This window comes from Hemitrygon akajei, chromosome 6 (genome assembly GCF_048418815.1).
Source record: "Hemitrygon akajei chromosome 6, sHemAka1.3, whole genome shotgun sequence".
In the NCBI taxonomy this organism is placed as follows: Eukaryota; Metazoa; Chordata; class Chondrichthyes; order Myliobatiformes; family Dasyatidae; genus Hemitrygon; species Hemitrygon akajei.
The window spans coordinates 116094256-116121652 of record NC_133129.1 but is presented as its reverse complement, the minus strand read 5'-3'; the positions used below and the strand labels follow the sequence as shown (position 1 = coordinate 116121652).

Here is a 27397-nt window from a genome sequence, read left to right as displayed (position 1 = left end):
ATTTTTCTCTGTGCCCCAATGGCTTACGCATGCCTTCACTGCTTGACATATTTAATTTTTACAGATTTTTTATAGTAGTTCTTCACTCCTAGCTCCCATCTGACGATGCATTTAAACCAGAGCTATGTTTTCTCTCAGACAACTGGAATTGGAGAGGTAGCTCATATACCTCTCATTTAGTTTAAGCACTGAAAATGTTAACTTCATCTGGGATTCTTCCAAGACCTTTAGTCTTTGCAACCATTCTTGCTGATGACACCAAAGTTTTGACTCTGATGTAAAAACATCCAAGGTTCTTTCCACAGTCAGGAAGTTAGGAAAGAGGCACAAAACTCATTGCTTCACAATCATTGTAAGTGTTAATAGGCTAAAGAAAATGAAAAACGCAGAACAGGAGCAGAGACTAGTACAGAAGGGGGGGAAGACGCTGAAAGAAGATGGCAACACCATGTGCTCAGCTTTTTTTACACTCGATAGAGAAGGTGCATTCCATTCAAACCTGCAGATAAGACTCACCAGTCAGATAGCCCCTATTCAAACAATGCAGAATCAGAGAAGCTGATGTAAACATCAAGGAATGCTTAATCAAATAATATATTTACAATACTGAAGTATTAAAACTACACTCCTCCCTGCCTAGCTATAAACTCTGACTCAATAGAGAACACATCTCAACTCAGATGTGTAACATATTGCTCTCTAGACATACCAATACACACTTACTCTCTATACACAGCATACTATACAACTCTATACGGACATCCACAGCGCTGTCAAGTTTAAATTGTCCCACTCGGGCCTGAAGATTGAATCGCTGTGGAGGATTTCTTAATCTTGTGGGATAACATCTTTCCTGACCAGGGGTGAGGTCACTCTGCTTGGCAGCTGAGACTCGTGACTGTGAAACAATCTCAGGGTCAGGGGTGTCCTCCATGGTGGTTGTAGGAGTTGACTCTGGGACTGCAGGAAGTGGTTCTGACAGCTCTAGGCACCTTTCTTGTCTGACAATTGACTCTGTTCTTCTCAACTGATGTTATCTGGGGACGACACAATCTCCACTGTGTGGGACAGTGATCCAGTTCGGTCCTTAATCTTTCCAAGTATCCACTTTTGATCACCTTTGTAGTCCCTCGTCAGGACTGCTTGTCCAGGAGTGAAACATCAAACCTCTCTGTTTGAGAAGCCCTCAATTTGCCTCAGCTCTTTGTCCCGCACACTCCTCTGAGAGTGGGCTTGAGGGGAGCTGAGCTGGTGAGATTTGATTGTGGATGGTGCTGTATTGTGATATGCAAGGGAAAATGTTGGCAAGCTGCTAATTCAGTGTAGTGGGTCCGGTTGACATTGCTCACAGTGTGTTCTTTAGACTCTGGATAAACCTTTCTGCCAAACCATTTGTAGCTGGGTTGGGAGGTGCAGATATCATGTGTCTTATTGCAATCACTTTCAGGAATGACTGAAACTGTTCTGTAGCAAACTGTGGTCCTTTGTCACTGTCTAAATGTTCTGGAACTCTAGTTCATGAGAAGAGGCATCTCAACACATCAGCAGTGAGTGAGGTTGTAATGGAGGCTATTTGTCTACTTCTGTCTTCTTTGTAGCTCCATCCACAGCTACTGAGAAATATTTATCGTGAATGGTTCGGCAAAATCCACATGAATCCTCTGCCAGGGCAATGCAGACCATTCTCTGGAATGGAGAGGCACTGCCCTTGGCATCTTCTGGACATGTTGGCATCCTGAACAGTGCATGACAATCTGCCTAATCTTCTGATCTATCCCAGGCCACCAGACAAAGCTTTGAGTCAATGCTTTCATTTTGACCATGCCTGGAGGACTGGCATGTAGCTGCTCCAACATTTAGCTCTCAGCTTGGATAGTACAACAACTCTCAATCCCGTCAATGGCAAATTCATCCCAGCACTGGTACAGCTGGGGGAACTGGAGTTTCTGCTGCACATTCCAGCCATTTTGGGTGGCCATGTAGACCTGAGACAGTGTGGAACCTTTTCTGGTTTCCCTTTGGATAATCTCTCCCACACAGTTACTGGTTGAAACACTCTACACCCTAAACTAGGCTCAAGGCCTTTCTTGTCAATCTGAGAAATAATTTTTCTCTCAGTGGTAAGGGAATGTGATACAAAGGCAATAGGGCGTTCACTTCCATCGCTCATAACATATGGCATGACACACCTATACTATAGTGACTTGTCACAGGCAAGCTTCACTGGACAATGTGGATCATAATATGTGAGTACAGTACTGACATCACCATTTCCCTTGTCACTTTGAAATCCACCTCACACTGATTTGCCCATTGTCATTTCTTTCTGATTTGTAATAATGAGTTCAAGGGGTGGAGCACAGTAGGCAGGTTTGGCAGAAACCTGGCATAGTAATTGACAAATCCTGAAAAGGACCACAACTGTGACACGTCCTTGGCCTTGGGGCGTCCACTACTGCTTTAATTTTCTCAGCACACTTGTCTAAAATCTTGTGTTAATGGTGTGATTTAAATGATTCACACTTGCTGTGTCATGCTCTGAGCCCATAATCTCCTAATCTTTTTAACACAGTCTTGAGATTTTGAAGAATAACTGAAACATTCTTAATTTTAATTCACTTCTGGTATAAGCCATATCGCTCACCTCCTTTTAGTTCTCACATTGTAAATCTCAAGGCTACACAATCCTGTGTCACTCTCATCATTACCAAGTTTTTCATCAACAGTGTGCAGGTTAGTGCTCTTTTTGAAACAGCAACTTGACGTATCTTTTTCTCTACCCTGTGCAGTCCATTAATTTACGTCTGCATTTTCTGCAAGCTTCATCTTTAAACCTGCATTGGTCTGGTGTATGTGAGCCCCTGTCGCAATGGTAAGACCATTTGTTCGGCAAGGTGGGTTTACCATTTAGACGTTGCAATTTTGTTCACGTTCACTTTCATTCCTGACTGCAACTCAATTGTGTCTCTGGTTTCTGTTTCCATTGATACAGTGATATCATCTGGCTCTTTTAAATGTGACGTGCTTTATTTAGGAACTGCTTTTGAATGCTTTCTTGTAAGATTCCACAAACGAAATGATCGCTCAGTGCATTATTAAGCTCATCATTGAACTGACAATGATCAGACAATTCTTCAATTCAGCCACGTATGCTGAAATAGACCACCTTCCTTTTGTCACCACTTATGAAACCTAAAGCATTTTGCAATCAATAATGGTTTCAGTTCTAAATATTCCTACATTATGTTCACAATATCAGTAAAACTCATTTCAGCTGGTTTGGTTGTAGCAGTTAAACTTCCAACCAAACTGTATGCTTTTCCACCTATTGTACTCAGCAAAACTGGCACTCAATTTTCATTGGCTATTTCATTTGCTTCAAAATACTGCTCAATTTGTTCAGAATACATCACCTGTTGTGAAATTGAGCACTTCTATATTTCTGATGTAGCCAGCCATTTTGCTTTTTAAAAATGTATTATTATTATCAGCCAGTACTTACTGTTTATGTTCACTTGTTGCTTGTTAATTTCCTCCATTTTCTGCCTTTTTGAAAACTTGTATGTCTCTCTGTCTCCCCTTTGATAAAAAAGCATGTTGTGCTTCAACAGGTAAGTAGTCATCTTGGGTTTGTTATAAAACTTCCTTGTCACTACGGTTATGTTTTATAACTCCAGAAACTAATCAAAAGAAAACTCAGGAGTTGGGATATTTGGTCTGCTTAGTTTTTCTTCTGTTTAGAGAAGTGCTCACACATGACGTGACTGTGTAATGACGCATGTGCTTTTAAAATATAACTCATAATGAATTATGTAAACAAAGAATGCTTAACCAGACAATATATCTCAAATGTTACTGAAATGCACTACACATATAACATAGAGCATTGAACAGCAAACACAGTACAGGCCCTCTCGACCACAAATTTGTGCCAATGCTTTAACCTTCTCCAAGACCAATCTAACTCTTCCCTCCCGCATAGTCCACCATTTTGTTTTCATCTATATGTGTATCTGAGAATCTCTTACATGTCCCTAATATATCTGCCTCCATTACCACCCCTGCAGGTACATTCATGCACCCATCACTTTCTGTGCAAAAAAAAACTACCACTGTCACCAACCCCACCCCACCCCTTGTACTTTCTTCCGGTCACCTTAAACATATCCGCTCTTGAATTAATCATTTCCAACTTGGGAAAAAGGTGCTGCCTGTGACTCTGTATACATCTTACTGCCTTATAAACCACTATCAACTTCTCATCCTACCTCACTCCAAACAGAAAAGCCCTGGCTTACTCAACCTTTCCTCTTAAGGTGTGCTCCCTAATCCAGGTAGTGTCCTAGTGAATCTTCCTTGCACCCTTTCTAAAGCTTCCACATCCTTCCTATAATGAGTTGACCAGAACTGAACACAATTCTCCCAATGTGATCTAACCAGTGTTTTAGAGAGCTGCACCATTACTTCTTAACCCTCTGATTAATGAAGGCCAGCACACCAGAGCCTTCTTAACCACCCTATCTACTTGCATCGTGTCTTTGATAGACCAAGATCCCTCTGTTCTGCAATACTGCTAGGAATCCTGCCATTGACCTTTGTACTCCTCCTCCAAATTCGACTTTCCAAAGTGAACCACTTTACACATCTCCATATTGAACTTTATCTGTCTCTTCTCAGTCTAGTTCTGCATCCTATCAATGTCCCATTGTCGCTAATGACGTTTATACTATCCAGAACACCATCAATCTTCGTATCATCTGCAGACTTATCCACCCTTACATTTCCTCGTCCAAGTCTCTTCTAAAATTTACAAAGAGCAGGGGTCCCAGAACAGATCCCTGTGGAACACCACTGGTCACCAACCTTCTACTACCACCCTGTGTTCTGTGAACAAGCCAATTCTGAATCCAAGCAACACACACAAATTGCTGGAGGAACTCAGCAGGCCAGGCAGCATCTATGGAAAAGAGTACAGTCAACGTTTCAGGCTGAAACCCTTCGTCAGCACTGGAGTGAAAAGATGAGGAGTCAGAGTTAGTAGGTGGGGGAGGGGAGGAAGAAACACAAGGTGTTGGGTGAAACTGGGTGGCTGGGAGGGGTGAAGTAAAGGGCTGGGAAGTTGATTGATGAAAGAGATAATGGGCTGGAGAAGGGGGAAGCTGATAGGAGAGGATAGAAGGCCATGGAAGAAAGAAAAATGGTGGAGCACCAGAGGGAGGTGATGGGTAGGTAAGGAGATAAGGTGAGGGAGGGAAAAGGGGATGGGGAATGGAGAAGGTTTGAGGGGGCATTATCAGAAGTGCGAGAAATCGACGTTCGTGCCATCAGGTTGGAGGCTACCCAGACAGAATATAAGGTGTTATTCCTCCAACCTGAGTGTGGTCTCATTATGATGGTAGAGGAGGCCATGGATTGACAAATCGGAATGGGAATGAGAAGTTGAATTAAAATGGGTAGCCACCGTGTGATCGTGCTTTACCTGGCAGATGAAGCGTAGATGCTCAGCGAATTGGTCTCCCAATCTACATCGGGTCTCACCGAAATACAGAAGGCCACATCGGGAGCACCAGACACAGGACTCCAACAGACTCAGAGGTGAAGTGATGCTTCACCTGGAGGATTGTTTGGGGACGAGGTGTAGGGGCAAGTGTAGCACTTGTTCTGCTTGCAAGGATAAGTGCCAGGAGAGAGATCAGTGGGGAGGGATGAATGGACAATGGAGTCACATAGGAAATGATCCCTGCATAAAGCAGAAAGTGGATAAGGTGGGGAGGGACGTGCTTGGTGGTGGGATCCCGCTGGAGATGGCAGAAATTATGGAGAATTATGTGCTGGACACGAAGACTGTTGGGGTGGTAGGTGAGGACAAGAGGAACCCTATCCTTGGTGGGGTGGCAGGAGGATGGGTTAAGGGCCAACATGTGTGAAATTGAAGAGATGTAGTTGAGGCTAGTATTGATGGTGGAGAAAGGGAAGCTCCTTTCTTTGAAAAAGTGGGACATCTCTTTAGTTCTGGAATGAAAAGCCTCATCCTGAGCGCAAATGTGGCAGAGACAGAGGAATTGAGAGAAGGGGATGGCATTTTTACAAGTAACAGGGTTGGGAGAGGTATAGTTCAGGTAGCGGTGAGAGTCAGTGGGTTTATAATAGGCATTAATGGATACGCTGTCCCCAGAGATAGAGACAGAGGCATCAAGAAGGAGGAGGGAGGTGTTGGAAATGGACCAGGTAATTTTGAGGGCAGGGTGGAAGTTGGAGGCAAAGTTGATGAAGTCAACAAACTTTGCACAGGTGCAGGAAGCAGCACAAAGGCAGTCATCAATGTTGCGCAGGAAAAATTGAGAGTAACACCAGTGTAGGCTTGGAACACAGACTGTTCCATGTAGCCAACAAACAGGCAGGCATAGCTGGGACCCATGTGAGTGCCCATGGTTATACTTTTTGCTTGAAGGAAGTGAGAGGAGCCAAAGGAGAAATTATTGAGAGTGAGGACAAGTTCCACTAGGCAGAGGAGAGCGGTGATGGAGGGGAACTGGTTAGGTCTGGTGTCCAGAAAGAAATGAAAAGCTTTGAGGCTTTCCTGGTGGGGGACTGGTGTATAGGGACTGGACATCCATAGTGAAAATAAGATGCTCAGGGTCAGGGAACTTGAAACCATTGAAAAGATCAAGAGTGTGAAGTGTCACAGATGTAGGTAGGAAGGGACTGAACCAGGGGGGTTAAAACTGAGTTGAAACATGCAGATATAAATTCAGTGGGGCAGAAATAAGCAGAAAAAATGGGTCTACCTGGACAGGCAGGTTTGTGGTTCTTGGGTAGGAGGTAGAAATGAAGAGGTGTGCGGTGCAGAAACTATGAGATCGGTGGCTGAGGACGGGAGATCCCCAGAGTCAATAAGGTTGGTGATGGTGTGGAGACAATGGCTTGGTGCTCCTCAGTATGGTCCTGTTCGTGGGATAAGTAAGAAGAGGGGTCTGACAGCTTTTGCTGGGTAGAGGTCAGAACCTCCCTCTGCTGTCCTCTGAAACCAAGCAACAGCAAAGATTTCTTGGATCTCATGCCTCCGGACTTTCTGAATGATTCTACCTTATCAAATGCCTTACTAAAATTCACATGCACCACATCCATTGCTCTACTGTCATCAAGTTCTGTCACATCTCTGAAGAGTTCAGTCAGACTTGTGAGGCATGACCTACCTCTCACAGAACCATGCTGACTATCCCTAAGCAGACTATGCTTCTGCAAATGTTCGCAAATCCCATCTTTAAGAATCCTATGCAATAGTTTGCTCACGACAGATGCAAGATTATAATTCCAAAGATTATCTCAGTTAAATTTTTTGAACAAAGGAATAACACTTGCTTGGGGTTTTCCTTCACCCTACTCATCAAAGCCTTCTCATGTCCCCTCCTAGCTACGTCTGAATCTCCTTCCTGGCTACCTTGTATCTCTCAAGAGTCCTAAACCTTAAGCTGCTTCTTTCTTCCTCTTGCTCGTCAGCCATGGTTCTTTCAGCCTACCATCCTCTCCCCTCCTCAATGGGACAATAAGAGTGAATATCTCTGTGAGAGCTTTTGCACATTTGTAAGGGAGAAAGTGTTTGTGATTGCATATGTGTGTATGAGATGATATCTGTGTTTTGTGTATGAAAATGAAAATAAGTGAGAGAGAGACCGACAGAGTGAGAGAGTTTGGTTTTCATTCAGTGCATGGAGAGGAAATAGTGGGATTCAATTCTTTTACTTTGCTTGGACGTACAGTTGGCCATGCTCCATTTTTACACCATGTGTAATGTGCAGAGGATTGCAGTAGCTGTATATATCTAAAAGACGGTTTCCATTATATGATGTGACATGAATATACAAAGGAACAAGATTTGTTTTAATAATAGTGTAATACTTTGTGTCTTTCTGCATCACACAGGACTACAGTTTGAATTTATCAATCCTATCTTTGAATTTTCAAAGTGTATGAATGACCTGCACTTGGATGATGCTGAATACGCTCTGCTAATTGCCATAAATCTCTTCTCAGCAGGTATGGATATTGTGAATAACTACTTTTAAGGGGTAAACTCCACCCCCCCCAACCTATTGGGATTTGTCACTTTTGGCATGAAATTAATGAGTGCTTCTCTTGTGATTTCAATAATTGTCCTTAGTGAAAGAGTAAAAATCAATGGAAGTTAAGACTAGTCTTTGTTTGCCCCTCCCTCATTAAATTGAAGATTTTGTCTCTGATTTGCTTGTTGCCAGACCTTATGGGCCACACATATTCTTGCACTTTAAAAAATAGTCTGTTTTTCTGCCTGAGCTATCCCCTGGGCTGAAGGCTGACTTGTTCTCTGGACTTTGCCACAGATGGGACTCATGGTGCTTAATGGAGTGGGTGGGTCATTTTAGATTTCGTACACCTTTCTGCTCCATGTCTTTCTGAATTTTCAGGATCTCTGGGATGTCCACCCAATGTAATTCTCTGATCCACCCACTCTGGGATGTCCACCCAATGTAATTCTCTGACCCAGTACATCTGGGATGTCCACCCAATGTAGTTCTCTGACCCACCAACTCTGGGATGTTCACACAATGTAATTCCCTGACCCAGTACCTCTGGCATGTCCACCCAATTTAATTCTCTGACCCAGTACCTCTGGTATGTCCACCCAATGTAATTATCTGACCCACCTCCTCTGGGATGTCCACCCAATGTAATTCTCTGACCCAACAGCTCTGAGATGTCCACCCAATGTAATTCTCTGAGCCAGTACCTCTGGTATGTCCACCCAATGTAATTCTCTGATCCACTACCTCTGGGATGTCCACCCAGTGTAATTCTCTGACCCAACAGCTCTGAGATGTCCACCCAATGTAATTCTCTGAGCCAGTACCTCTGGTATGTCCACCCAATGTAATTCTCTGACCCACTACCTCTGGGATGTCCACCCAATGTAATGATCTGACCCAGTACCTCTGGCATGTCCACCCAATGTAATTCTCTGACCAGGTACCTCTGGCATGTCCACCCAATGTAATTCTCTGAACCAGTACATCTGGGATGTCCACCCAAAGTAATTCTCTGACCCAGTACATCTGGTATGTCCACCCAATGTAATTCTCTGACCCACCACATCTGGGATGTCCACCCAATGTTATTCTCTGACCCAGTACATCTGGGATATCCACCCAATGGAATTCTCTGACCCAGTACCTCCGGGATGTCACAGAATGTAATTCTCTGACCCACCACCTCTGGGATGTCCATCCAATGTAATTCTCTGACCCACCAACTCTGGGATGTCCACCCAATGGAATTCTCTGACCCAGTACATCTGGTTTGTCCACCCAAAGTAATTTTCTGACCCACAACCTCTGGGATGTCCACCCAATGTAATTCTCAGACCCAACAGCTCTGAGATGTCCACCCAATGTAATTCTCTGAGCCAGTACCTCTGGTATGTCCACCCAATGTAATTCTCTGACCCACCACCTCTGGGATGTCCACCCAATGTAATTCTCTGACCCAACAGCTCTGAGATGTCCACCCAATGTAATGATCTGACCCAGTACCTCTGGCATGTCCACCCAATGTAATTCTCTGACCAGGTACCTCTGGCATGTCCACCCAATGTAATTCTCTGACCCAGTACATCTGGGGTGTCCACCTAAAGTAATTCTCTGACCCAGTACCTCTGGGATGTCCACCCAATGTAATTCTCTGACCCACCACTTCTGGGATGTCCACCCAATGTAATTCTCTGACCCACCACATCTGGGATGTCCACCCAATGTAATTCACTGACACTGTACATCTGGTATGTCCACCCAATGTAATTCTCTGACCCACCACATCTGGGATGTCCACCCAATGTTATTCTCTGACCCAGTACATCTGGCGTATCCATCCAATGTAATTCTCTGACCCAGTACATCTGGTATGTCCACCCAATGTTATTCCCTGACCCAGTACATCTGGCATATCCATCCAATGTAATTCTCTGACCAGGTACCTCTGGCATGTCCACCCAATGTAATTCTCTGAACCAGTACATCTGGGATGTCCACCCAAAGTAATTCTCTGACCCAGTACATCTGGTATGTCCACCCAATGTAATTCTCTGACCCACCACATCTGGGATGTCCACCCAATGTTATTCTCTGACCCAGTACATCTGGGATATCCACCCAATGGAATTCTCTGACCCAGTACATCTGGTTTGTCCACCCAATGTAATTCTCTGACCCAACAGCTCTGAGATGTCCACCCAATGTAATGATCTGACCCAGTACCTCTGGCATGTCCACCCAATGTAATTCTGTGACCAGGTACCTCTGGCATGTCCACCCAATGTAATTCTCTGACCCAGTACATCTGGGGTGTCCACCTAAAGTAATTCTCTGACCCAGTACCTCTGGGATGTCCACCCAATGTAATTCTCTGACCCACCACTTCTGGGATGTCCACCCAATGTAATTCTCTGACCCACCACATCTGGGATGTCCACCCAATGTAATTCACTGACACTGTACATCTGGTATGTCCACCCAATGTAATTCTCTGACCCATCACATCTGGGATGTCCACCCAATGTTATTCTCTGACCCAGTACATCTGGCGTATCCATCCAATGTAATTCTCTGACCCAGTACATCTGGTATGTCCACCCAATGTTATTCCCTGACCCAGTACATCTGGCATATCCATCCAATGTAATTCTCTGACCAGGTACCTCTGGCATGTCCACCCAATGTAATTCTCTGAACCAGTACATCTGGGATGTCCACCCAAAGTAATTCTCTGACCCAGTACATCTGGTATGTCCACCCAATGTAATTCTCTGACCCACCACATCTGGGATGTCCACCCAATGTTATTCTCTGACCCAGTACATCTGGGATATCCACCCAATGGAATTCTCTGACCCAGTACCTCCGGGATGTCCACAGAATGTAATTCTCTGACCCACCACCTCTGGGATGTCCATCCAATGTAATTCTCTGACCCACCAACTCTGGGATGTCCACCCAATGGAATTCTCTGACCCAGTACATCTGGTTTGTCCACCCAAAGTAATTTTCTGACCCACAACCTCTGGGATGTCCACCCAATGTAATTCTCAGACCCAACAGCTCTGAGATGTCCACCCAATGTAATTCTCTGAGCCAGTACCTCTGGTATGTCCACCCAATGTAATTCTCTGACCCACCGCCTCTGGGATGTCCACCCAATGTAATTCTCTGACCCAACAGCTCTGAGATGTCCACCCAATGTAATGATCTGACCCAGTACCTCTGGCATGTCCACCCAATGTAATTCTCTGACCAGGTACCTCTGGCATGTCCACCCAATGTAATTCTCTGACCCAGTACATCTGGGGTGTCCACCTAAAGTAATTCTCTGACCCAGTACCTCTGGGATGTCCACCCAATGTAATTCTCTGACCCACCACTTCTGGGATGTCCACCCAATGTAATTCTCTGACCCACCACATCTGGGATGTCCACCCAATGTTATTCTCTGACCCAGTACATCTGGGATATCCACCCAATGGAATTCTCTGACCCAGTACATCTGGTTTGTCCACCCAATGTAATTCTCTGACCCAACAGCTCTGAGATGTCCACCCAATGTAATGATCTGACCCAGTACCTCTGGCATGTCCACCCAATGTAATTCTCTGACCAGGTACCTCTGGCATGTCCACCCAATGTAATTCTCTGACCCAGTACATCTGGGGTGTCCACCTAAAGTAATTCTCTGACCCAGTACCTCTGGGATGTCCACCCAATGTAATTCTCTGACCCACCACTTCTGGGATGTCCACCCAATGTAATTCTCTGACCCACCACATCTGGGATGTCCACCCAATGTAATTCACTGACACTGTACATCTGGTATGTCCACCCAATGTAATTCTCTGACCCACCACATCTGGGATGTCCACCCAATGTTATTCTCTGACCCAGTACATCTGGCGTATCCATCCAATGTAATTCTCTGACCCAGTACATCTGGTATGTCCACCCAATGTTATTCCCTGACCCAGTACATCTGGCACATCCATCCAATGTAATTCTCTGACCAGGTACCTCTGGCATGTCCACCCAATGTAATTCTCTGAACCAGTACATCTGGGATGTCCACCCAAAGTAATTCTCTGACCCAGTACATCTGGTATGTCCACCCAATGTAATTCTCTGACCCACCACATCTGGGATGTCCACCCAATGTTATTCTCTGACCCAGTACATCTGGGATATCCACCCAATGGAATTCTCTGACCCAGTACCTCCGAGATGTCCACAGAATGTAATTCTCTGACCCACCACCTCTGGGATGTCCATCCAATGTAATTCTCTGACCCACCAACTCTGGGATGTCCACCCAATGGAATTCTCTGACCCAGTACATCTGGTTTGTCCACCCAAAGTAATTTTCTGACCCACAACCTCTGGGATGTCCACCCAATGTAATTCTCAGACCCAACAGCTCTGAGATGTCCACCCAATGTAATTCTCTGAGCCAGTACCTCTGGTATGTCCACCCAATGTAATTCTCTGACCCACCGCCTCTGGGATGTGCACCCAATGTAATTCTCTGACCCAACAGCTCTGAGATGTCCACCCAATGTAATGATCTGACCCAGTACCTCTGGCATGTCCACCCAATGTAATTCTCTGACCAGGTACCTCTGGCATGTCCACCCAATGTAATTCTCTGACCCAGTACATCTGGGGTGTCCACCTAAAGTAATTCTCTGACCCAGTACCTCTGGGATGTCCACCCAATGTAATTCTCTGACCCACCACTTCTGGGATGTCCACCCAATGTAATTCTCTGACCCACCACATCTGGGATGTCCACCCAATGTAATTCACTGACACTGTACATCTGGTATGTCCACCCAATGTAATTCTCTGACCCACCACATCTGGGATGTCCACCCAATGTTATTCTCTGACCCAGTACATCTGGCGTATCCATCCAATGTAATTCTCTGACCCAGTACATCTGGTATGTCCACCCAATGTTATTCCCTGACCCAGTACATCTGGCATATCCATCCAATGTAATTCTCTGACCCAGTACATCTGGCATGTCCACCCAATGTAATTCTCTGACCCAGTACCTCTGGGATGTCCACCCAATGGAATTCTCTGACCCAGTACCTCTGGGATGTCCACACAATGTAATTCTCTGACCCACCACCTCTGGGATGTTCATCCAATGTAATTCTCTGACCCAGTACATCTGGTTTGTCCACCCAAAGTAATTTTCTGACCCACAACCTCTGGGATGTCCACCCAATGTAATTCTCTGACCCAACAGCTCTGAGATGACCCCCAATGTAATTCTCTGAGCCAGTACATCAGGTATGTCCACCCAATGTAATTCTCTGATCCACTACATCTGTGATGTCCACCCAGTGGAATTCTCTGACCCAGTACCTCTGGTATGTCCACCCAATGTAATTCTCTGACCCAGTACATCTGGTTTGTCCACCCAATGTAATTCTCTGAGCCAGTACCTCTGGGATGTCCACCCAGTGTAATTCTCTGACCCACTACCTCTGGGATGTCCACCCAATGTAATTCTCTGACCCAGTACATCTGGGATGTCCACCCAATGTAATTCTCTGACCCACCACCTCTGGGATGTCCACCCAATGTAATTCTCTGACCCAGTACATCTGGGATGTCCACCCAATGTAATTCTCTGAGCCAGTACCTCTGGGATGTCCACCCAGTGTAATTCTCTGACCCACTACCTCTGGAATGTCCACCCAATGTAATTCTCTGACCCAGTACATCTGGGATGTCCACCCAATGTAATTCTCTGACCCACCACCTCTGGGATGTCCACCCAATGTAATTCTCTGACCCAGTACATCTGGGATGTCCACCCAATGTAATTCTCTGACCCAGTACCTCTGGGATGTCCACCCAATGTAATTCTCTGACCCAGTACATCTGGCATGTCCACCCAAAGTAATTCTCTGACCCAGTACCTCTGGGATGTCCACCCAATGTAATTCTCCAACCCAGTACATCTGGTATGTCCACACAATGTGATTCTCTGACCCAGTACCTCTGGGATGTCCACCCAATGTGATTCTCTGACCCACCACCTCTGGGATTTCCACACAATGTAATTCTCTGACCCACCACCTCTGGGATGTCCACCCAATGTAATTCTCTGACCCACCACCTCTGGGATGTCCACCCAATGTAATTCTATGACCCAGTACATCTGGCATGTCCACCCAAAGTAATTCTCTGACCCACCACATCTGGGATGTCCATCCAATGTAATTCTCTGACCCAGTACATCTGGTATGTCCACCCAATGTAATTCTCTGACCCAGTACATCTGGGATGTCCACCCAATGTAATTCTCTGGCCCAGAACCTCCGGGATGTCCACCCAATGTAATTCACTGACACAGTACATCTGGTATGTCCACCCAATGTAATTCTCTGACCCAGTACATCTGGCATATCCATCCAATGTAATTCTCTGACCCAGTACATCTGGTATGTCCACCCAATGTTATTCCCTGACCCAGTACGTCTGGCATATCCATCCAATGTAATTCTCTGACCCAGTACCTCTGGGATGTCCACCCAATGTAATTCTCTGAGCCAGTACATCTGGCATATCCATCCAATGTAATTCTCTGACCCAGTACATCTGGGATGTCCACCCAATGTAATTCTCTGACCCAGTACATCTGGGATGTCCACCCAATGTAATTCTCTGACCCACCATCTCTGGGATGTCCACCCAATGTAATTCTCTGACCCAGTACATCTGGGATGTCCACCCAATGTAATTCTCTGAGCCAGTACCTCTGGGATGTCCACCCAGTGTAATTCTCTGACCCACTACCTCTGGAATGTCCACCCAATGTAATTCTCTGACCCAGTACATCTGGGATGTCCACCCAATGTAATTCTCTGACCCACCACCTCTGGGATGTCCACCCAATGTAATTCTCTGACCCAGTACATCTGGGATGTCCACCCAATGTAATTCTCTGACCCAGTACCTCTGGGATGTCCACCCAATGTAATTCTCCGACCCAGTACATCTGGCATGTCCACCCAAAGTAATTCTCTGACCCAGTACCTCTGGGATGTCCACCCAATGTAATTCTCCAACCCAGTACATCTGGTATGTCCACACAATGTGATTCTCTGACCCAGTACCTCTGGGATGTCCACCCAATGTGATTCTCTGACCCACCACCTCTGGGATTTCCACACAATGTAATTCTCTGACCCACCACCTCTGGGATGTCCACCCAATGTAATTCTCTGACCCACCACCTCTGGGATGTCCACCCAATGTAATTCTATGACCCAGTACATCTGGCATGTCCACCCAAAGTAATTCTCTGACCCACCACATCTGGGATGTCCATCCAATGTAATTCTCTGACCCAGTACATCTGGTATGTCCACCCAATGTAATTCTCTGACCCAGTACATCTGGGATGTCCACCCAATGTAATTCTCTGGCCCAGAACCTCCGGGATGTCCACCCAATGTAATTCACTGACACAGTACATCTGGTATGTCCACCCAATGTAATTCTCTGACCCAGTACATCTGGCATATCCATCCAATGTAATTCTCTGACCCAGTACATCTGGTATGTCCACCCAATGTTATTCCCTGACCCAGTACGTCTGGCATATCCATCCAATGTAATTCTCTGACCCAGTACCTCTGGGATGTCCACCCAATGTAATTCTCTGAGCCAGTACATCTGGCATATCCATCCAATGTAATTCTCTGACCCAGTACATCTGGGATGTCCACCCAATGTAATTCTCTGACCCAGTACATCTGGGATGTCCACCCAATGTAATTCTCTGACCCACCACCTCTGGGATGTCCACCCAATGTAATTCTCTGAGCCAGTACATCTGGCATATCCATCCAATGTAATTCTCTGACCCAGTACATCTGACATGTCCACCCAATGTAATTCTCTGACCCAGTACCTCTGGGTTGTCCACCCAATGTAATTCTCTGACCCAGTACCTCTGGGATGTCCACCCAATGTAATTCTCTGAGCCAGTACATCTGGCATATCCATCCAATGTAATTCTCTGACCCAGTACATCTGGGATGTCCACCCAATGTAATTCTCTGGCCCAGAACCTCCGGGATGTCCACCCAATGTAATTCACTGACACAGTACATCTGGTATGTCCACCCAATGTAATTCTCTGACCCAGTACATCTGGCATATCCATCCAATGTAATTCTCTGACCCAGTACATCTGGTATGTCCACCCAATGTTATTCCCTGACCCAGTACGTCTGGCATATCCATCCAATGTAATTCTCTGACCCAGTACCTCTGGGATGTCCACCCAATGTAATTCTCTGAGCCAGTACATCTGGCATATCCATCCAATGTAATTCTCTGACCCAGTACATCTGGGATGTCCACCCAATGTAATTCTCTGACCCAGTACATCTGGGATGTCCACCCAATGTAATTCTCTGACCCACCACCTCTGGGATGTCCACCCAATGTAATTCTCTGAGCCAGTACATCTGGCATATCCATCCAATGTAATTCTCTGACCCAGTACATCTGACATGTCCACCCAATGTAATTCTCTGACCCAGTACCTCTGGGTTGTCCACCCAATGTAATTCTCTGACCCAGTACCTCTGGGATGTCCACCCAATGTAATTCTCTGAGCCAGTACATCTGGCATATCCATCCAATGTAATTCTCTGACCCAGTACATCTGGGATGTCCACCCAATGTAATTCTCTGACCCAGTACCTCTGAGTTGTCCACCCAATGTAATTCTCTGACCCAGTACATCTGGGATGTCCACCCAATGTAATTCTCTGACCCAGTACCTCTGGGATGTCCACCCAATGTAATTCTCTGACCCAGTACCTCTGAGTTGTCCACCCAATGTAATTCTCTGACCCAGTACCTCTGAGTTGTCCACCCAATGTAATTCTCTGACCCGGTACCTCTGGGATGTCCACCTAATGTAGTTCTCTGACCTCTATTCAGCTCCCTGATGTGGAAAATGAGTACTTACTGTACACAAAAGAAAATGATCACACAGTTTCTTGTGTTGTTTATTGTGGGATAAATGTTGGCCTTTTTGCTCTGGGATGCATTGGAGGCAGCAGCCGTAGTCTCTGGTTCGACATTACATTGAAAAGATGACACCTTGGCACACTGTTCTGCTTACTGGACAGATTCATAACTGGGGGTGTGATAAAACACATATTGTTGTAAGTTGCTCAGCGATCTTTCTGGTGAAATACCAGTGTGTGTGCCCAGCACATTCCAGCTGGCAGCTTGGGGTGATGATGTACTAAATCCTCTCGTTGCTTTCACCAGACCGTCCAAACGTTAATGACCACGAGCTGGTGGAAAGGCTGCAGCAGCCATATGTTGAGGCTCTCCGCTCCTACACACGGATGAAAAGACCGGATGTGAGTGATGCGATACTTGCAGTGGCATTCAGTGCCAGTGCTTTCATTTCAATGCCATTAGGTTCATCGGCAACTCTGCAACATCAGACAAGAATTTAGCAGAAGGTTGTGGGATTCCTTAATTGGGCAGCATTTACCCAGACTGTTAAGGGTTAAGTTCACTGTGTATGTTACATGTTACATCATACATTATTATGTTTTGGGGGTGGGTTTTTCCTGATATATACATATATATACACACGCACACACACATGTATATACATATATATACATATACACACATATATTTACATTTATACACACACACACACACACACACACACACACACACACACACACACACACACACACACACACACACACACACACACACACACACGACATCGCCATTTATTTGTGGGGCAAAAAAAAAGTTAGAAGTAATTATACTCGTGTTGATTTTTGTCGACACTCCAACGTTCATTGGCTTATGATTGCTTGGTGAATCCTACAAAACCAAGCCCGCACATCATCTGGCCTCACCCTGAAAACAGAGTGTTGATGACACTAGGCTCACCCGTATTTGCATTTTCCTGCCTCATTTCCCAGAATTAGTCAGCACTGAATCCCCCACAAACCCCTCCTGGGTTGTCCCTGTCTCCTTTGACAGTGTCAGTAAGAGTGACCTTACAGCAGCTTCACAGTGCTGACACACTCACGTCAGGGTACTCCAACCATTCCTTGCATTTATCTGCATATGTGAGTAAATGATAATACAGATTTTTTATTCAGTAGATTTCAATCTAAGAAATCCTAGCCAATTCGTCAATTTTTACTCCACGTTCCTCCAGATAAACTATTGTCCATTTTTACATTGCTGATGTCTTTGTATTCCTACTCTGATTTCATCTTCTCTTTCTCCCTTTCCGCATCTCTTCTGAAAATATTTTCATTCTTTTCTCCGGATTTTAATTTTCTGGACCCAATAAAGACGGTGTCATAGAGTCACACAGAATTGACCTACCACATCCACACCAACCAGAAGGCACCCACATAGATCAATCCCATCATCCTGAACTTGGCCCATAGCTTCTGTATAAATGTCCAGACCAGGGGTGAGAACCTTTGTGAGTGCATGTGATAGTCTTCTTGTGGTGAACTACATATACCTGTCTGGACACGCCCCTCTGTTGACTGCTCCTGTGGCTCCTCCCACAGACCCCTGTATAAAGGCGATTGGAGGCACTGCTCCTCCTTCAGTCTCCAGGATGTTGTGTGGTGGTCTCTTGCAGCTAATAAAAGCCTATCGTTTGCCTCCCGTCTCCGAGAGTTATTGATGGTGCATCACTTCTAAACAATTCTCTTGTGTGCTGTAGTAACTTTGAGCAGGAAAAAACATTGATCAATCAATTAGTAACAACGAGTACAACAGAGGCAGACTGAAATAAATGAAGCACTTTAAATCCTGTTCAAAAATTATTAATATTAATCTTTTGAAAAGACTACTGAAAAATAATATTTCTAAATAACATTGTTATTATAACTGTTTACTATCCAAATACGGATGCGTACACCAGGTCTGCAAATATTTCAACATGTACCATTTAAACTGGTGTGAGGATTTTCCTGGGACAATACCTCACTGCTCTGGAGTTATAACAAATCATTTGCTGTTTCATTGGGCAGTAGATAATCATTAAGTATACTTTTATTACGAGTGGGTGTAAGTAATTGAGGGGCGACACTGCATGCCATCTTGGGCACATGTACTATAGGTTTGCTGCCTCTGCTTCTCCACTCACAGTCTGAACCAGGTATTCACCACTCTTTGGCTGAAACACACCCCCCTCGGACACCTGAAACTCTATCTTCTTTGAATCTGTCCTTTAGTTTTATTCACCCCTGATGGGGTAAAGGTTTCCTGTCCTATCTACAGGTGTGTCCCTCATAACTTTATATACTTTCTCCACCTCTCCTCAGAACTGGAAAGTTTCATCCAGGCGGCGTCCCTAGTGCTATCATATCCCATCGTGTGATGACCAGGAATGCCCAGAGAACTGAAACTGATGGCTAAAGATTGTTTTAAAACTGCTCTTTACACCGCTGAAGCCCTTGAATTCCTAGCTTTGCTTATTGCTAAACATCACATCTTGTAGTTTTCAAAATATTTCTACTTCTCTCTCCTGGTGATCGTCTTTAAAGATGTCCTGAAAAATTAAACTAACTGTCCTCATGGTTCCCTTGGCCAATGATCAAATCAGCAGCAACCTTTCTGTCCTTTTTCTGAGGAATAGTCCACAGGTGGGACTGTCAACTTCTCTCCCATTGCTCTTCACTGGATGAATTCCTTCAGCTCCAACTGGGACCTGCCTTATTCGAGGGGCCCACAGTCCTTAGCAAATGCCCTAGCTTCCTCTATTTTATCATTCATCACCACCTGCTGGAAAGGGTGACTATCTCTTTCTCCTGGATCACCTTGCGTTGTCCTGGTCAGAGTAAAAATAAACACTGTGCACAGATTACATTGAACACTGTCTCACTTTCACCTCTTGCTGCAGCCCAACCTGGGTACTGACCTCTCAGTGAGACTGATCTCACGGTGACTGGCTTTGTTCTCCTCTTGCAGGATCGCTTGATGTTCCCACGAATGCTGATGAAACTGGTTTGCCTGCGGACTCTGAGCAGCGTCCATTCGGAGCAAGTCTTTGCACTACGGTTACAGGATAAAAAATTGCCACCTCTCCTGTCAGAAATCTGGGACATGCAGGAATGACTGTGGGACTGATGATGCACGACCCACCTCAGCCGGCCAGGGAAGGGGTGGGGTAACGAGTTAGCTCACAGGAGAGAGTACAGATGCAACAACCTTACAGCATCGAGGGATGCTTTCAAAAGATTTTTAAATATTGGATGTAGAACGTTCCATTTTGCTATGCTTTGGTATAAACTTGTTAAATGATTGGTCTATTTTCACATTAACCAAGCAGGCTAGTGTTTTTCTGGGATCAGCAGGAAAGGACCACGGAATCAGTTGTTCTGTCTCTGTGACAGTCACGTAACCAAGACTGGGTTAGGAAATGCTCTTTATTCATCACAGGGAAATCAGGTGATTAACAATTGTGACGGAGTACACCATACCAGAAGCCAGCATCATTGTACTAACACACTCAAAGCAAACTATTAACTTCTGCATGATGATATCCATTTAACATCTGTAATTCAATCCAGGCTGGTATTTACCTCGTGTCACTCTTGGGCTGTTTTTGTGGAACCGGTCACCTTTGGACACCAATCCATTTACTGTCATAGACTGACTGAATCAGAAACATGCAGCACACAACTGGCTCCTTACATTGTATGATTGGTGTATATTTACACTATCTAATACAGGAACACTTACTTGCAGACTGCCACTATTATATACTAAGAGTGAGTTATTTCTAGACAGATCTTTATTACACTATTACTCTGTTGTCTATTCACACTCCTTCTCTCTGAGGCTCCAGTTCGTTCACTCTGTCTGTTTGTCAGACTGGCTCCTCTTCCGATCCCTTACTGGGTTCCATCCCTTCCCAAGCCCTTTCACTGACTGATCACCACTCACAGAGTGGGGTTCATTCCTCCCTAGCTGAAGATCACTGGTGATGAGAACTGTCTCAACGTGACCAGACACTTAAATCATTGTCCGCAAGTGCAGTTAACAGATTTGATGTTCTACCTTCTGGTTCACCAGACTATTTGCTGAATTAACAGGAATGGATGTGGTGGAATATCTCCAATATCACTGAAGCTGAACACTGTCCAGAACAAACCAAACTGTATAGTTCCACTCAAAGCCTGAACCCTCCTGCCCTCCACTTTTAACTCATTGTGTTTGTAGTAACTCTGTACGGTATTTTGAGCCTTTAGCAGGTGCATCTAATGACAGTGACACAGTGGCGGAGCTGTTACCTCAACTCCAGTAACCTGGGTGCAATCCTGACCTCTAGTTCTTTCCCTGTGGAGTTTGCATGCTCTCTGTGTAACCATTTGGGTTTCTCCTGGCTGCAGGCTTCCCTCCCACATCCCAGGGAGATTTTACTGCTTTCTGAAAACTGCACCCAGTGTGTGGATGAGTGGCAGAATTTGGAGTTTGTGGGTAAGTTGATGGGGAGAACAAACATGTCAGGCTTAAGTTAGTGCATCAATGAGCAGCATACTCTTGTTGGGCCGAAGGGCCTGTTTCATTCTGTGGATCCCTGACCATCACCTGCATGTCCTCCCCACCAATATTGCACATCATCCCTGAAGGTACTCACTTTTTCTGCATCGAGTTACTCTAACAGCACGGTGTCACTGCTGACCAAGCGAGGGTACTGTCACCATGGACCCCACTGCCTAACACCAATACTAGCAACACTCACTTGTTCATGTAGAGCTTTTAAATGGCTGCAGTGCCTAAACGGTTTCGGGTAGCTGTTCCAAGAAGAGAAGCTCCATGACTACAATCCCTCTTCCCTGGACCAGTCTAGGTCACTCTGTCTTCAGTTCAAACACTTCACATCCTTCATTTGGAACTAGGAGCAATGATGGAGTTAATGTAGGGTCTTTGAAAGGTTTAGCATAACTTTCCAACTCTTGTCCAGGAGGTTCTGCCCTGACTGTGAAAAGTCCCCATCTCCTGACTCTCCTCCCCTCCGGGTCACTACAGGTGCAGAGGGTGGGAGACCCCACCTATCGCAGTTTGCACAGATCCTGCCATAGCGATGGTCTCTGCTCTGGGGAAGGGGATTTGGTCCAATTTTTCCTGATCGAGCTGAGGGCTCCCTTTGCGAACCCACTCACTCCATGAACAGGGTGGCTTTGCCTACCTGGAGGAACGTCCCAGTCAGAACCGTGAGGAGTCTCCCGTTGTCCATCCCATGTTTCAGGGAGTTCACAGTGACTCTCATTCTCACACTGTCAACAATTGCCACGTTTCGGGGTGATTTCTGCCTACAATCACTGGGTGACAGAGCCCAGTGGAGGAGAGGCATTGGGGTGTGATGGAGTGATGCCCTTGGCTTCTGGTGGGCAGCGGCTGGATACACTGCAGTGCTGGCCAGGAGTTCAGTCACTGTCCGAATAGTGATGGGGAGGCTGCTACCCGGGCCAGGAGTTCAGTCACTGTCCGAATAGTGATGGGGAGGCTGCTACCCGGGCCAGGAGTTCAGTCACTGTCTGAATAGTGATGGGGAGGCTGCTACCCGGGCCAGAAGGACAGTCACTGTCTGAATAGTGATGGGGAGGCTGGTACCCGGGCCAGGAGTTCAGTCACTGTCTGAATAGTGATGGGGAGGCTGCTACCCGGGCCAGGAGGACAGTCACTGTCTGAATAGTGATGGGGAGGCTGCTACCTGGGCCAGGAGTTCAGTCACTGTCTGAATAGTGATGGGGAGGCTGCTACCCGGGCCAGGAGGAGAGTCACTGTCTGAATAGTGATGGGGAGGCTGCTACCCGGGCCAGGAGTTCAGTCACTGTCTGAATAGTGATGGGGAGGCTGCTATCCGGGCCAGGAGTTCAGTCTCTGTCTGAATAGTGATGGGGAGGCTGCTACCCGGGCCAGGATGAGAGTCACTGTCTGAAAAGTGATGGGGAGGCTGCTACCCGGGCCAGCAGTTCAGTCTCTGTCTGAATAGTGATGGGGAGGCTGCTACCCAGGCCAGGAGGAGAGTCACTGTCTGAATAGTGATGGGGAGGCTGCTACCCGGGCCAGGAGTTCAGTCACTGTCTGAATAGTGATGGGGAGGCTGCTATCCGGGCCAGGAGTTCAGTCTCTGTCTGAATAGTGATGGGGAGGCTGCTACCCGGGCCAGGAGGAGAGTCACTGTCTGAAAAGTGATGGGGAGGCTGCTACGCGGGCCAGGAGTTCAGTCTCTGTCTGAATAGTGATGGGGAGGCTGCTATCCGGGCCAGGAGTTCAGTCACTGTCTGAAAAGTGATGGGGAGGCTGCTACCCGGGCCAGCAGTTCAGTCTCTGTCTGAATAGTGATGGGGAGGCTGCTACCCAGGCCAGGAGGAGAGTCACTGTCTGAATAGTGATGGGGAGGCTGCTACCCGGGCCAGGAGTTCAGTCACTGTCTGAATAGTGATGGGGAGGCTGCTATCCGGGCCAGGAGTTCAGTCTCTGTCTGAATAGTGATGGGGAGGCTGCTATCCGGGCCAGGAGTTCAGTCTCTGTCTGAATAGTGATGGGGAGGCTGCTACCCGGGCCAGGAGGAGAGTCACTGTCTGAAAAGTGATGGGGAGGCTGCTACGCGGGCCAGGAGTTCAGTCTCTGTCTGAATAGTGATGGGGAGGCTGCTATCCGGGCCAGGAGTTCAGTCACTGTCTGAATAGTGATGGGGAGGCTGCAACCCGGGCCAGGAGGACAGTCACTGTCTGAATAGTGATGGGGAGGCTGCAACCCGGGCCAGGAGTTCAGTCACTGTCAGAATAGTGATGGGGAGGCTGCTACCCAAGCCAGGAGGACAGTCACAGTCTGAATAGAGATGGGGAGGCTGCTACCCGGGCCAGGAGTTCAGTCACTGTCTGAATAGTGATGGGGAGGCTGCTACCCAAGCCAGGAGGACAGTCACAGTCTGAATAGAGATGGGGAGGCTGCTACCCGGGCCAGGAGTTCAGTCACTGTCTGAATAGAGATGGGGAGGCTGCTACCCGGGCCAGGAGTTCAGTCACAGTCTGAATAGAGATGGGGAGGCTGCTACCCGGGCCAGGAGGACAGTCACTGTCTGAATACTGATGGGGAGGCTGCTACCCGGGCCAGGAGGACAGTCACTGTCTGAATGGTGATGGGGAGGCTGCTACCCGGGCCAGGAGGATAGTCACTGTCTGAATAGTGATGGGGAGGCTGCTACCCGGGCCAGGAGGACAGTCACTGTCTGAATAGAGATGGGGAGGCTGCTACCCGGGCCAGGAGGACAGTCACTGTCTGAATAGTGATGGGGAGGCTGCTACCCGGGCCAGGAGGACAGTCACTGTCTGAATAGTGATGGGGAGGCTGCTACCCGGGCCAGGAGGACAGTCACTGTCTGAATAGTGATGGGGAGGCTGCTACCCGGGCCAGGAGGACAGTCACTGTCTGAATAGTGATGGGGAGGCTGCTACCCGGGCCAGGAGGACAGTCACTGTCTGAATAGTGATGGGGAGGCTGCTACCCGGGCCAGGAGTTCAGTCACTGTCTGAATAGTGATGGGGAGGCTGCTACCCGGGCCAGGAGTTCAGTCACTGTCTGAATAGTGATGGGGAGGCTGCTACCCGGGCCAGGAGTTCAGTCACTGTCTGAATAGTGATGGGGAGGCTGCTACCCGGGCCAGGAGGATAGTCACTGTCTGAATAGTGATGGGGAGGCTGCTACCCGGGCCAGGAGGACAGTCACTGTCTGAATAGTGATGGGGTGGATGCTACCCGGGCCAGGAGTTCAGTCACTGTCTGAATAGTGATGGGGAGGCTGCTACCCGGGCCAGGAGGACAGTCACTGTCTGAATAGTGATGGGGAGGCTGCTACCCGGGCCAGGAGTTCAGCCTCTGTCTGAATAGTGATGGGGAGGATTCTACCCGGGCCAGGAGTTCAGTCACTGTCTGAATAGTGATGGGGAGGCTGGACCCAGGCCAGGTGTTCAGTCACTGTCTGAATAGTGATGGGGAGGCTGCTACTCGGGCCAGGAGTTCAGTCACTGTCTGAATAGTGATGAGGAGGCTGCTACCCGGGCCACGAAAACAGTCACTGTCTGAATAGTGATGGGGAGGCTGCTACCCGGGCCAGGAGTTCAGTCACTGTCTGAATAGTGATGGGGAGGCTGCTACCCTGGCCAGGAGTTCAGTCACTGTCTGAATAGTGATGGGGAGGCTGCTACCTGGGCCAGGAGTTCAGTCACTGTCTGAATAGTGATGGGGAGGCTGCTACCCGGGCCAGGAGCACAGTCACTGTCTGAATAGTGATGGGGAGGCTGCTAGCTGGGCCAGGAGTTCAGTCACTGTCTGAATAGTGATGGGGAGGCTGCTACCGAGGCCAGGAGTTCAGTCACTGTCTGAATAGTGATGGGGAGGCTGCTACCCGGGCCAGAGGACAGTCACTGTCTGAGTTGTGATGGGGAGGCTGCTACCCAGGCCAGGAGGACAGTCACTGTCTGAATAGTGATGGGGAGGCTGCTACCCAGGCCAGGAGTTCAGTCACTGTCTGAATAGTGATGGGGAGGCTGCTAGCAGGGCCAGGAGTTCAGTCACTGTCTGAATAGTGATGGGGAGGCTGCTACCCAGGCCAGGAGTTCAGTCACTGTCTGAATAGTGATGGGGAGGCTGCTAGCAGGGCCAGGAGTTCAGTCACTGTCTGAATAGTGATGGGGAGGCTGCTACCCGGGCCAGAAGGACAGTCACTGTCTGAATAGAGATGGGGAGGCTGCTACCCGGGCCAGCAGATCAGTCAGTGTCTGAATAGTGATGGGGAGGCTGCTACCCAGGCCAGGAGTTCAGTCACTGTCTGAATAGTGATGGGGAGGCTGCTACCCGTGCCAGGAGTTCAGTCAGTGTCTGAATAGTGATGGGGAGGCTGCTACCCGGGCCAGGAGGACAGTCACTGTCTGAATAGTGATGGGGAGGCTGCTACCCGGGCCAGGAGTTCAGTCACTGTCTGAATAGAGATGGGGAGGCTGCTACCCGGGCCAGGAGGACAGTCACTGTCTGAATAGTGATGGGGAGGATGCTACCCGGGCCAGGAGTTCAGTCACTGTCTGAATAGTGATGGGGAGGCTTCTAACCGGGCCAGGAGGACAGTCACTGTCTGAATAGTGATGGGGAGGCTGCTACCCAGGCCAGGAGGACAGTCACTGTCTGAATAGTGATGGGGAGGCTGCTACCCGGGACAGGAGGACAGTCACTGTCTGAATAGTGATGGGGAGGCTGCTACCCGGGCCAGGAGGACAGTCACTGTCTGAATAGTGATGGGGAGGCTGCTACCCGGGCCAGGAGTTCAGTCACTGTCTGAATAGTGATGGGGAGGCTGCTACCCGGGCCAGGAGTTCAGTCACTGTCTGAATAGTGATGGGGAGGCTGCTACCCGGGCCAGGAGTTCAGTCACTGTCTGAATAGTGATGGGGAGGCTGCTACCCGGGCCAGGAGTTCAGTCACTGTCTGAATAGTGATGGGGAGGCTGCTACCCAGGCCAGGAGGACAGTCACTGTCTGAATAGTGATGGGGAGGCTGCTACCTGGGCCAGGAGTTCAGTCTCTGTCTGAATAGTGATGGGGAGGCTGCTACCCGGGCAGGAGTTCAGTTTCTGTCTGAATAGTGATGGGGAGGCTGCTACCCGGGCCAGCAGGACAGTCACTGTCTGAATAGTGATGGGGAGGCTGCTACCCGGGCCAGGAGTTCAGTCACTGTCTGAATAGTGATGGGGAGGCTGCTACCCGGGCCAGGAGTTCAGTCACTGTCTGAATAGTGATGGGGAGGCTGCTACCCGGGCCAGAGGACAGTCACTATCTGAATAGTGATGGGGAGGCTGCTACCCGGGCCAGGAGTTCAGTCACTGTCTGAATAGTGATGGGGAGGCTTCTACCCAGGCCAGGAGTTCAGTCACTGTCTGAATAGTGATGGGGAGGCTGCTACCCGGGCCAGGAGGACAGTCACTGTCTGAATAGTGATGGGGAGGCTGCTACCCGGGCAGGAGTTCAGTCTCTGTCTGAATAGTGATGGGGAGGCTGCTACCCGGGCCAGCAGGACAGTCACTGTCTGAATAGTGATGGGGAGGCTGCTACCCGGGCCAGGAGTTCAGTCACTGTCTGAATAGTGATGGGGAGGCTGCTACCCGGGCCAGGAGTTCAGTCACTGTCTGAATAGTGATGGGGAGGCTGCTACCCGGGCCAGAGGACAGTCACTATCTGAATAGTGATGGGGAGGCTGCTACCCGGGCCAGGAGTTCAGTCA

General features: G+C 47.6%; 1 protein-coding gene across 5 annotated transcripts in view; it reads left to right on the top strand.

The window, feature by feature from the left end:
• Positions 1–20356, top strand: part of nr1h3 (nuclear receptor subfamily 1, group H, member 3) — a 176219-nt gene extending 155863 nt beyond the window's left edge. For all 5 annotated transcript variants that reach the window (XM_073047703.1, XM_073047704.1, XM_073047706.1 and 2 more), the window contains 3 exons: positions 7924–8037; positions 17385–17479; positions 20085–20356. In XM_073047703.1, the coding sequence (XP_072903804.1) occupies positions 7924–8037; positions 17385–17479; positions 20085–20231 (356 nt within the window). In that variant the 3' untranslated portion in view covers positions 20232–20356. The remainder of the gene's footprint in view (positions 1–7923; positions 8038–17384; positions 17480–20084) is intronic.
• Positions 20357–27397: the final 7041 nt, after the last annotated feature.